Source organism: Eptatretus burgeri, chromosome 4 (genome assembly GCF_056783735.1).
Source record: "Eptatretus burgeri isolate ZD-2024b chromosome 4, Ebu_testis_v1, whole genome shotgun sequence".
In the NCBI taxonomy this organism is placed as follows: Eukaryota; Metazoa; Chordata; class Myxini; order Myxiniformes; family Myxinidae; genus Eptatretus; species Eptatretus burgeri.
The window spans coordinates 132527747-132540698 of record NC_140964.1 but is presented as its reverse complement, the minus strand read 5'-3'; the positions used below and the strand labels follow the sequence as shown (position 1 = coordinate 132540698).

The following is a 12952-nucleotide window of genomic DNA, read 5'->3' as shown; positions in this document are numbered from 1 at the left end:
ATCAGGCTGTGGACAAAAGCTTTGTAAGTGGTCAGGAGCTCAGGTGGGCCGAGGAAGGACCTTGCACGACGGAGGATTCCCAGTCGGTGACTGGCTTTGGAGGCGAGGTTTGAAATATGGCTTTCCCAGGAAAGGGAAGAAAGTTCCACCAGAAAGGGGTTGCTGGTGGATCTTGAACACCCTGTGGAGTTCAAAACTAAACTTCAGCAACTGCAGTTTCTGAACATCTACCCTCTCAGTGGTTGGGTTAATGTTGGCTTGTGTGCAGGTGAAGGTGATCTGGAAGAGGGAACAACTTTCCAAATGGACATTCCTCAAAACCTTTTGAACTCATCTGTCCCGATTAAAGAGTCAAACGATTCATCAATGCGAGAATCCAGCAGTGCTTCTCTTCTTGTAACAAGTTTGTATAACATAACAGAAAGTGCTGTGTGATGTTGAAATATGTCTTTTGTTTCATGTTCTGTGTAAGGCACATCTTGCAAAATGGCAGGAAAGTTGCTCAAAGTTTGTGGGGAAAATAATTATATTTTGACTCCAGCTGGAACATTTGCTCCTCAATGTTGTAAAGTTTTGTTTGCATTGCAGTCCAGATTCGTCATACATCCTCTTCTTCCTTCTTTCATCCTATTACCCCAAATTCTCTTTCCTCCCCCCCATTCCCTCAACCCTTCTCCCTATTTTCTCATTCCCTTAAATATATATTTCATCCGCACTTTTTGCAAAAATGAAAAAAGTTCAGATCTCCCTTCTTTTCTTTTCTTTGTTTTTTAATACAACATGCCATCATGATTCCTTGCTGAAGGACAACAAGAAACACGAGAACAAAATTGCTTGGTCGCATTGAAGGGAATTGTGTTTTTAGAGCTCCAGTTCAGCACACTTCAACATTTTCACATTTATATTGTTGCGGTCTTCGCGCCTGCCGGCGTGCGACGGCCACGTAACTCGAATCGCGGCACGTCGCCCACCGGACGGACAATCCAGTCGTGACCCTCTCGGACTAACGCCGGGAACCAGTCACGGGTGGACCTTTCGGTCTCACCGCGATCGAGCCAATCAGCCCCCGCGTGGGATAGGGTTGCTCGCCAAATTCGAACTACCTAAGTACCCACGCGGAGGGTAGACCGGGCGATCGCACCTCGCCGCAGGTCGACTTCGGACACGGGCCACTTAAGCGACCCGTTCCGTACTATCAGAATAACCGAGCGGTGTTATCGTCGACCTCGACGGTTCGATTAATTATCGGGCGTATTCAGCCCACTACCAACCCTTTACGTGAAGCAAGATGGGGATTCAATGGAGGAAAAGACGAGCGAGCGGGAGAACAGTTCAACAATAAAGCACATTTATTCGCGACGAACGGAAAGCACACAAATACAATTCCACCAAATGCACACAAAAAAAAGAAAACACAATTCCATTTCCACAAAAAGCAAACATAAAAGTGAAAACACAGTGCAGAGCTAATACCGACTACCGAGCACACGGCAACACTTATACAATTCTACTTCACAGACGGCGCCGACAACACATACCCAAAACCAAGGAAAAGAAATACCCTCAAGAATGAGGCAGGGCTGAGGCCGAGACCGGGTCGGGCCTACCCGTCTGGTGATGAGACGCGGAGCGGCGATGGCCCCGCAACCCGCGGGCCTCGTGGACAGTGCCTGGCAGGGGGTGGGAACGGGGCCCCCTTGGTCGCACTATCTCAGCGCGGGGGGAAACAGGAGGGGGTTGCTGATGCTCGGGGTATAGAGGATCTTTATTATCCCTGGTGTGCGTCTCCACCTCGGCCAGGTCGCGCTGCCGGCCTCCCTCGGGCGTGCAGCTCCTGGCACCGACGCGAGCACCCCCTCGTCCGACTCTCTTCAGCTTCTCCAGCCACTGCAGGCTTCGGGCTCCAGTCTTCCACACTCGTCCCCTCCGTTCCGACTCCTTCTCGTTCTCGACTCCTTCTCGTTCTCCTTTGCGACTCTCTCTGACTGACGAACACCGTCCTTTTATCCCCCCGTAACTTCGCCTTTGACCCCCTCCCTTTGACCTTTCACCTCGCTCCCCATTGGCCCGAGAAAAAGTGGGCGTGAAGGCTTTTTGATCCACAAATTTGCATATATCGATCGTTCTGGAGGCGGGGCCAAATCGCCCCTCGCTCACCGATTGGACGGCAAAAAGTGGGCGTGTGTCGTTTTTGATCCGTTTTTGAAGCACAAAATCCGTGATTTTGTACACGCTGTTCGACGCGCGTTCTGCATGAGTCCAACACGGTACCCACAGCGGGGCAAGAACGGTGGCGATGCTACGGTGGCGAGGTGTGACGGGAAGGTCGTGGCGGTTGTGGTGAAGCGGCGTTGTGGTTGGTGGTTGTTGTTGTGGTTGTGATCATGGCGGTTGGTCCAAAATAAAGATAGTAAAAGAAAAACGGCTATCCTGAAGAGTCGCAGCACGTATAAATGACATGTATTCCCACTAGACAACGGGTTTGGGCCTAACTACACATGCACTTACCGAGATACCTCACCTAAGGGACCTGAATGGTGGTTTGCGAATCTGGTAACCACAACAATATTGTTTTTTGCACTTTCCCAGTTTAATTCCATGATGATGTGCTGTACCCACGACCTGTGTCCCAGATACTTCAGCACAGTTGGCCAAGTTTTAATGGCCAGCTACCTTATTTTGGTCTTTTCAAAAACTATCATCAAAGCCAGTCAAAAATGACGGGATGGAATTATTTTATTTGAAACTGGTGAGGTATCCGTGCTATTCTTGGGAGGGTTGGACCTTGAACTTGGTTTGCACGTCAGGGACAACCGGTTTATGAACAACTTGGAATTAAAAAAAGACTACAAATGCCGAATCCAGGAATGTCACGGGTGAAATTACTCACATATTTCTCATTCTGCTTTAAACTCAAGCTCTCTATATTTTCAATCAAACAGCACCATAATACGACTCCATTAATTTCACAAAATACTGTGTTGCGAAGGCAAACGCCATTCTGACGTTGTATCCGGATTGAGAGAATCTTCGTACAGATCAAAACTCAAAATCGTCATTGTATTGAGGTATTTATAAAAGCTCCCACCCATGTGAGCACACTGGCTGGGACCCCATAATGTTCCACAGAAGGTTTGGTGTGGCTATCCCTAAAACTGAGGGAGTAGTTCAGGGATAGACAGACAGACAGACACTCCTGCTTTGTAACATAGATAATTGATCAGAGACTTTAAGATATGATGTTTTGAAGCAAGAAGCATTATTTTAAGATGCCACATGTGCAAATGTGAATCCATTTGCTTTATCTTCTGGGACGTTTCATTTTGACAGTACAGTCTCGTGAGTGTCCCAAAATCTGAAGCCTCGGCCTTGCACCAGATGTGCTTCTATCTTCTTCATTTATGAGACATCAATCATACAGACTCAAATTCGCTCGTTTTATGAGACTGTGGCTGAAAACCCTTCTTCAGCATTGAGAGATGGAGCAAAAACGAGACACAGCATGACACCTCATCAAGTTGTGCATTGATTCAGAAAAAACTTGTTCGACAAGTTGGGTGTGTGACTGTGACATTTTGGTGAAGATCCAAATTTGCATTCAGAGATTTTTGTTTCAGCAATTCGATTAAATTATTCTTGAACTGCCCAAGAGCAGTGTGACCACTCCGCATTTTCATAGATGCCAAGGTGAGCCAATGAAAAAGCCAAGAATTCACTAGGTTTCGGAAATGCGATGATAGTATAAAACCGAAACGCCAAGAAAACCAAGACGCTAAGGTGAACAACGAATAGCCAAGATATTGTGAAAAAAAGCCAAGGAGTGGTCCCTGCCAAAGAGTTGTCCTGTTCTGATTTACTCTTGCAGATGAGGCAAATTCAAAATTAGCAAGACAAGACAAGACAACATAAAAACATCTTTCACAACACACAGGTCATCGGCAAAAGGTGAAGAGGAATAATTTTAGAATTACTTGAAAAAGACAACCCAGATAAGGAGGGGTGGAGAAGAGCCAATGAGAGTTCACTGAAAAAGTGTGCACAAGATGCCTGAGTGGAAAGCCCTGATGGATGCATCTCTGAAAGGGGAAGGGATGACACAGGCTATTATTTACTTTTCACAGGCACGATGCATTTATTTATTTTTTTATTTGTTTATTTTTTGTACTTTTTTGCAAGAAAAATTAAATTTTCTGCAAATCCTGTTTTGGTATGAGTTCCATATGAGAAGGAATGGACACACACTGTGAAATGATTTTTTTTTTTCCTGATTTAGGAATGGCAACCCAAAACGAGGAGATGCAGTTTCACCAATTCAGTCTCACCAAAAATATAGGATCATAAACTGATCTCTCAGGAATGTGAAACTGATCTCTCAGGAATTTCCATTTACGTTTGCTAATTTACAATTGGCATTTACAATTTACAACTACAAAATTTACATTCACAACATTTACAATTTATTTTTTATTCAGATGCATTGTGAGCACTTTTTACATGATTTTATCGTTGGTGTTAAGCAATGACACTGGCTGTCAATTTGAATCTGCTGCAAATTGAATCGCTTCCTGTAACCCACCCTGAGCCAGTTGCACACAGCTGTCCCTGGACTGTGTCCTCTTCTCCTGACAAGGTGGAGAGCTTGCTGTCAAACCTCGACTCAGATTCTGCAACCTGTCCAGACTGCATCAGCCCACGTTTCGTAAAAACCTGCTCTGCTGCTCTTGCTCACCCTCTCTCTGTTCTGTTCACCCTCTTATTTATTCATGGTCATCTGCCATCTGCTTGGAAATCAGCAATCATTACCGCTCTGCAGAAAAAAGGTGCAAAAACAGATCCCTGCAACGACAGACGGATCAGCCTTCTCCCAATCATCAACAAGGTTCTGAAATCCATCATCACTTCAGATATTAAATCTTTCCTCTTCTCCAATGGCTTGATTTCCAATAATCAATTTCGATTCAGGCCACATCACTCTTCCCTGGATACACTGCTTCTGCTCTCCCAACAATGGATGGAGATTCTCAATGTCAGAAATGAAATCAGAGCCATCTCCCTCAACATATCACGTGCTTTCGATGGGGTCTGGCACCCTGCACTGCTCACCAAACTCTTTTCCTGTGGTATCCACGGCCATCTCCACTCATGGCTCGAAAGACTTCATCGACTGTCACAGCCAACGTGTGGCCTGAAATGGAGTTCTCTCATCACCTCTTCCTGTCCAGGCTGGAGTTCCTGAAGGCAGCGTTCTGGGCCCTGTTCTTTTTCTAGTTTTCATCAATGATCTCTCTGACTCCGGAAAACCCTCTTTATCTCTTTGCTGATTTGTGATGACTCCACCCTCTGCCGTATCATCTGTCATCCATCAGATTGGCAAGCAGCAGCCTCTTCACAATCTGCAGATCTGGATAAAATCACCAGGTGGTCCAACATGTGGAACACGTCTTTCAATCCTGACAAATCTCACACTCTCACAATGTCGATCCAAAAGTTCAATCTGCAACCCCTACCCCCCTTCTCCCATCTGCTTTCTCAACAATCTTCTTGAAGCTTCCTTTCATTCAAGCTTCTGGGTCTCACTATCTGCCATGATCTTTCATGGGAAAGCCACATTTCTAAACTGGCCTCCAAAGCCAATGGCCGACTGAGCATCCTCAATCGTGCAAAGTCCTTCCTTGGCACACCTGAGCTCCTGACTACATCCAAAGCTTTCATCTGCAGGCTGATGGAGTACTGCTCTCCCCTATGGGTTGTGCTCCTGCCTCTCACCTTTCCTTCATTCATGCTGTGGAAACCAAGGCACGTTGGATCATTGGTATCGCCAAAGATGAGGCTGAGTCTTTCAGTCTCTCACTGTCACCGCAGGCACGTTGGGGGTCTTTGGCTTCCACCATCTCCTCCTGCTTTGTCTGCGATATGTCCCTGCCCTCCTCCCCCCCCCCCCATTTTTCCTCAAGGTCCCCCAGCAACTCCCTTTTTCAAAAAACTCAATATTAAGAATTACTGCTCACCTTCATTTGAAATTCTCTGCTTTCGTTCCTGAAAGTCCCTGTCATGTCCATCTTGTCTACACTGTGAACCCCACCCCATCCCTCTCCCAGAGATCGCTTGTCTTTTCCCAATCATTTTGTCCTTCCCTCTCACACCCCTCTTGTCTCCTTCACCTTTTGTTGTACATTCTGTGTGTTACCTTTCACACGAGACTCGACATTGTCCACAAAAAACAAGTTTTCCGAGTCGATTTGTCCTTGGTGTGTGTGGTAATACAAACTAAGGTTTCATGCCACACCAACGCCTGAAACACCCTAAGTATGCTCGAAATTGTACAAGGTTTGTCCGAAATACCTGAGTGTGGATCGGGCTAACAATGTTTGCTTTTGTGTTCAAAGCATGTTGCAGAGCACTGTTGTGAAACAAAAGTGATGGTGAGGTCTTGTGGTTGTCTGCCACAATTGAGAAGATGATGACATGAAAGAAATAGTCGTTGCTCAAAACGAACACCATCTCTTCCCACCTACCGGCACATGCGCACAGACAATTTGAGCGTTGAATGAAACATCCGTTGCTATTTCCTGGCAGTTATGCAAGAACACCTGCAAATAATTATCTATTGTCAGCACATTTCCACAAATCAGATGAACCACCATCGACATGTGGTGGACAGAAAGTATACCATCTACTCCTCCGAGAAGATTTGATGGAGGATGGTAAAACTTTCAGGGTACCCCCACCCCTTCACCATCCTCCAGCAACTACCACCCCCCCCCCCACAATACACAACACCACCCCTCTGCCAAAGTACAGCGACCCCCTCCATGGGGGCCAGAGATTGACATCAACATCTCATGGACATGGCACAGACACAAATTGTATCTGGGGAACGTATAAAACAGGACAATCCCAGAACATATAAGACAACGAGTCCGCCGGCGACAGTTTAGCAAAGCATGTCACCCATTTTATCTGTCCTGTCGAGCGATCACGGGAATTTCTGCTTGATTTAATTATATAAACTGATTCATCACTGAACACAAAATCCCTCCCTTCTCAACCGTCAATTGAACGTAAAGCAAAACCGATCAAGCTGCTGTGAACGTGACCGACGATTTGATATTTTTTAACAGCTCCATCTTCACTTCCGCATTATTGCTCTGAAACTGTCACACAAGACTTGAAACGATTCGGCTCCATAATTCCCCTGAAAGAGTTTCCATCAATAATTTTGTCTCCAATCGTTTTTTCACGAACTTACATATCAGTTTCAATATTCTGAGAACCTTCAGAGTTCCTGATAATGGTGGAATCGGTATCAGAATCTGAGCTCGAGATGCACTGTTTCTCCGTGTGAAGCAGTCATTTGGATGAAGGCGGCGAACAGATGTGACGTCACTGTGAAAATTGAAAATCCACACCCTCGGGCTTTTTCACACTTTGTGATTGGCAAAAAAAAATTCAAATTATTAAAAGTGAGGGAGAAGAACTTTCACGATGATTCACACTGGAATTTTATGGTTCCAGCCTGAAAGACTTGGTCACTCATCACATGGGGAGTGGGTGTCTGTGGTTTATGAATCTTTACAAATGGTGTGTAATATTTTGACAAAAAAAACTGCACAATGACTTGTTCTTCTTTTTGTTTTTGCAGAACAATCAAGAGGTCGAAATGGACAAATTACCTCCCGGTGCAGCTTGGCAGGGAAGAAGTCTTTTTTGAAGAAACATTTGCGAGGTCAAGACTCACCACCCTTAAAATCCAAGTCTATGTCTGGTCCTCGCAACACAAAACTTAATATGAAATTAATGAAACGCACACCTGTTCTCGAAAGGAGAACACATCACAAGTATAATGTGAGCACGATGGATTTTGCAACAACAGGTGACCTCAAAAAACCTGCAAATGGAGACAACAACCAACGAGAGCATCCTTTCAAATGCTACATTTGTGATAAGGATTTCATTTCTCAAGAGAACTTGAATGGCCATCGGACCACCCATGCAGGAGAACACCCACACAAATGTTCTGTCTGCAGTAAAGGTTTTCTTTATAAATACCTTTTAAAAACACATTTGAAAATCCACACAAGAGAGCATCCTTTCAAATGCTCCACGTGTCATAAATGTTTCTCTCAAAAAGGCAATTTGAATATCCATATGAAGATCCACACAGGAGAGCGTCCTTACAAATGCTCCATATGTGAGAATTGTTTCTCTCAAAAAGGCCATTTGAATATCCATATGAGGATCCATACAGGAGAACGTCCTTACAAATGTTCCATATGTGATAAAGGTTTCTCTCAAATCGGCGGCTTGTATAGCCATAGGATGATCCATTCAGGAGAGCGTCCTTACAAATGCTCCAAATGTGAAAAATGTTTCTTTCATGAAGTCAGTTTGAAAACGCATATGAGGATCCACACAGGAGAGAATCTTCACAAATGCTCCATATGTGAAAAAGGTTTCTCTCATAAATTCATTTTGATTGGGCATATGAGGATACACACAGGAGAACGTCCTTACAAATGCTCCATGTGTGATAAATGTTTCTCTCATAAAGGCAGTTTGACTAGCCATATGAGGATCCATACAGGAGAGCGTCCTCACAAATGCTCCATGTGTGAAAAAAGTTTCTCTCATAAAATCAGTTTGAAAGGGCATATGAGTATCCACACAGGAGAACATCCTCACAAATGCTCCATATGTGATAAAGGTTTCTCTCAAAAAAGTGACTTTAATAACCATGTGAGGATCCACACAGGAGAGCGTCCTTTCAAATGCTCCACTTGTGATAAAGGTTTCTCCCAAAAAGGCAGGTTGAATATCCATATGAGGATCCATACAGGAGAGCGTCCTTACAAATGTTCCATATGTGAGAAAGGTTTCTCTCAAAAAGGCGGCTTGAACAGCCATATGAGGATCCATACAGGAGAGCGTCCTTACAAATGCTCCACTTGTGATAAAGGTTTCTCTCATAAATTCAATTTGAAGAGCCATATGAGAATCCATACAGGAACGTCTTCAAGGATGCTCCAAATATGATGAAGGTTTCTCTCAAAATTACCATTTTAAAAAGCGTATGAGGAAACAGACAGAAATACAATTGAAGAAACAAGAATGATGACACACCTAATGTACAGGGATGATCTAAAACTCTTCACACCGAATGATAAGAAATTTGCAGATCAACTGAAATGAGTGAAGCAGAACACAGAAGATATTCGAATGGAGTTTGGTCTTGACAGTTGTGCCAAGTGCGCATTTGTACAAGGAAAAACAATAAGAACAGACAACATCTCAATCGATGAAAGCAAAACAACACTGGAACGAGAAAATGAAGTATCCTCCAAATACCTTGGAATAGAAGAAGCCCCCCAGATACAACACAAAAATGCGTAAAACAAACAGCCAAGAATACCGACGCAGAATAAGACATTCTAAAGTCATCCCTCTCTCCAATGAACTTAACCAAAGCGAAAAACCAACTTGCAGTTCCGATATTCCAATATCGCTGTGCAATTATAAACTCGACACAACTGGAGATCAACAATTTAGAAACAGAAAGAAGGAAACATACTGAAGAACGTGGCATCATCAGCAAAGTCAAGACTACAATTCAATTTTATACATAGTCAGGATTGTTGACGAAGATGAGGAATGAAACGGGGCCCGGAGCCTTGGTGCACTCAGACCTTGACAAGGAGAGGATCCTGTTGATTGGCTTTCAGTGTGGCTTGAGCTTTGTGCTTCGGATCATTGTCCTGCGAAAATGTGAATCTCATACGAGTTGGACATTCATGGCTGACTCAAGCAGGTTTTCATTCAGCATTCTCCTGTACTTTGCACCGTCCATTGTTCCTTCTATCCTGATGAGCTTGGCAGTCCCTACTGATGAAAATAAGCTCCGTAACATGATGCTCTCACCTGTTGTTGCCTTTGCGGTTTAGGTGGCTGACTTGGGACCTTCGGGTCCTGTGTTTGAGCTCTTGTGACCGTTGATTTAATGCAAGATGGGGTTGACTCAGCCTGTCATCCTTCGAAGGTTGGTGAAATGAGTAGCAGCACACTGAGGTCATAACCATTCGGGGTAACCTGTGTCATGGTGTGTGACCTGTCCAAGACTGTACTCCTTGCCAATTAAACTGCCTTGGCAGCCCGATGTGCCTTCCTGGCACGAAAGGAATGGTGTTATTATTTTAACATGGCGCTGCCACCACCGTGACGAACAGTGGGGATGGTATTGACTGGGTGATGTGTCGTGTTTGGCTTACGCCAGATGTAACGCTTTGAATCTCGACCAAAAAGTTTCAATTTTTGTCTCCTCTCACCACCAAACCTTTCTCCACATGCGCACAGTATCACGAAGATGATTTTTTGCAAACTCCAGACGAGCTTTTCGATGTCTTTTTCAGTGATGGCTTTTTTCTTGCCACTTGTCCCTCGATTACATATTTGTGAAGGGAATGCAATATTGTTGATTGATGAACACTCACCCCGATCTCACACAAGGAGCCTTGCTGATCTATCAAAGTCATTGTTGGATATACAGGGACATCCCAGAACAGTTTCCTGCTTGCCTGGCTGCCGAGTTTGGATGAGCGATGGGATTTGGAAGAGTCCGGGTGGTGTGATACGTCCTCCCCTTCTTCAGTATGGATTTCACCGTACTCAAAGGGCGAACAAGTGACCAAATAAGTTGCACTGCAATAGACTCCCTGGATATGTGGAGGAGTTTCATTTTTAAACCAGTGATAACATTCAGGTTAAACCGATTACACTTATTTTGTAACCTTTCAAACAATTAATTTTCCCCAAAAGTGATTTTGGGTTAATTCGGCAAAGGGTCTGAATATTATGCAACTGAAAATCGTTAGATTTTTTTTATTTTTTGTGTGCATTGTCGAGGTGCTAACACACAGAATGTACAAGAATGGGAACAAGAGATGAGAGGACAAAAGAGTGGGGAACAGATATTAGATCTGTGGAAGGAAGAAGGATGGGTTGGGGAACATGGTAAACAAGATGGACACCACAGGGACTTTCAGGACCTTACACGACAGGGAACTTTTGGAGAAAAACTGGGAATTTGAAAGAGGTGGGTTTGGGGTGGATTAACGGGGGTAGATAATTATCGTGGTTTTGGATGGGGGGAAGATAAGAGGTGGTGGTGAACAGTTGTTTTGAAGACCTCGGGAGCTTATTCTAAAGGCGGGAAAAAACACCGGAATGATAGAATGAAGGTGAGCAGCGATTCGTGATTTTGGTAATTTTACGAGAAAGGGATTACTGGGGAACCTTGAGCGCTATGCGCAAATATGGGTAGGGAGGGTGGGGGTGGGGGGGGCGGTGGACATATCACAGACAGAACAGAGGAGGCAAAACCGGAGAGAAGACGGTAGAAGACAGAAAGACCACCAACATTTCTGTGGCGAGGGAGAGAGAGAGACCTGTGCGAAAGTATATTTTAATTGAACTTTCAATGAGGTAAAATGCTAATTAGCCTTTGCGAATGTATTCAAATTTAATAAATATATACTGAGAAAATCAAGGAGGGAGGTTTGTTCATGGTGTGCACATTCTTTCTGACTAAAATCCTTTTGCAGACCTCATCTCTGCTGCGTTAGACCAACCATGCCCTGGCCAAAGGGTCACATTCTCTTCACTTCCTCGACAAGGCTATTTCGAGTGAGGCTCAGATCAGGAACCATTCTTCATGCTGTGTTTGTGATTTTAACTTTGCAAAAACCCATCTGTACTTACTCAAACCTTCTGTTTCTTTCGTTCATTAATTAGTTTTCTTGGAAACGTTGCTTGTGGAGAAAACCACGTCTTGCGAAAATTACATATTTTCACGATGTAATCTAATGTGAAGTGAGTGCTTGGATTTCGCAACAGGCTATGTTTCAACGCACGTGTGTGTTCCTTCTGTTTCATTCTTCAATAAACAACCTCAACTGAGATTTTCAAGTCTTTTCTGCTTCAAGGTGTTTCAAAACTTCCACGACAGACTCAAAGACTCAGCCTCATCGCAGGAGATACCAATGATCCTAAATGCCTTGGTTTGCACAGTGTGAAGCTGAAAAAGGTGAGAGGTGGGAGCACCAGCTCAAAGGGGAGAGCTGTACTGCATTAGGCTTTGGCCGAAAGCTTTGTATGTGGTCAGAATATCAAGTGTGCCAAAGAAGTACTTTGCACGACGGAGGATGCGCAGACTGACTTTGGAGGCCAGTTTTTAAACGTGGATTTCGCAGGAAAGATCATTGCAAATGATGATTCCCAGATGCTTGAATGAAAGGACTTCTTCCAGAAGATTGTTGAGAAAGTCGGGGGGGGGGTGGTTCAAATGGTCGTTTCCTTTTGGAGAGACATTGTGAGAGTGTGAGATTTGTCAGGATTGAAAGACATGTTTCACATGTTGGACCACCTGATGATTTTATCCTGATCTGCAGAGTGTGAAAAGGCTGCTGCTTGCCAATCTGAGGGATGGCAGATGGTCTGTCAGAAGGTGGAGTCATCAGCAAAGAAATATAGAGGATTTCCCAGAAAGGAGAGATCATTGAAGAAAACCAAAAAAAAGAACAGGGTCCACGATGTTGCGTTGAGCATCTCCAGCCGAGACAGGAAGAGGGGATGAGAGAACTCCATTTAGGACCAAATGTTGGCTGTGACAGGAGAGGAAGTCTGCGAGCCATGAGTGGAGATGGCCTTGGATTCCATTGGAAGAGAGTTTAGTGAGCAGGACAGGGTGCCAGACCGAATTAAAAGCATGCGATATGTCCAAGGAGATGGCTCTGATTTATTGTCTGGCTTTGAGGACATCCATCCACTATTGGGAGAGCAGAAACAGCCTTTCCACGGAAGAGTGACCTGGTCTGAATCCAAATTTAAGATTGGAAATCACGCCATTGGAGAAGAGGATTTAATGTCCGAAGCAATGATGGATTCCATAACCTTGCTGATG

General features: G+C 44.4%; 1 protein-coding gene across 7 annotated transcripts in view; it reads left to right on the top strand.

Annotated features, from left to right (window-relative positions):
- LOC147029146 (uncharacterized) overlaps positions 1–11951 on the top strand; it is an 83978-nt gene extending 72027 nt beyond the window's left edge. For 6 of the 7 annotated variants that reach the window (XM_085876273.1, XM_085876272.1, XM_085876271.1 and 3 more), the window contains 2 exons: positions 269–403; positions 7643–11951. In XM_085876273.1, coding sequence (XP_085732399.1) covers positions 269–403; positions 7643–9033 — 1526 coding nt within the window. In that variant the 3' untranslated portion in view covers positions 9034–11951. The remainder of the gene's footprint in view (positions 1–268; positions 404–7642) is intronic. The other variant, XM_085876275.1, reaches the window with a different exon arrangement.
- The last annotated feature ends 1001 nt before the right edge of the window (positions 11952–12952 follow it).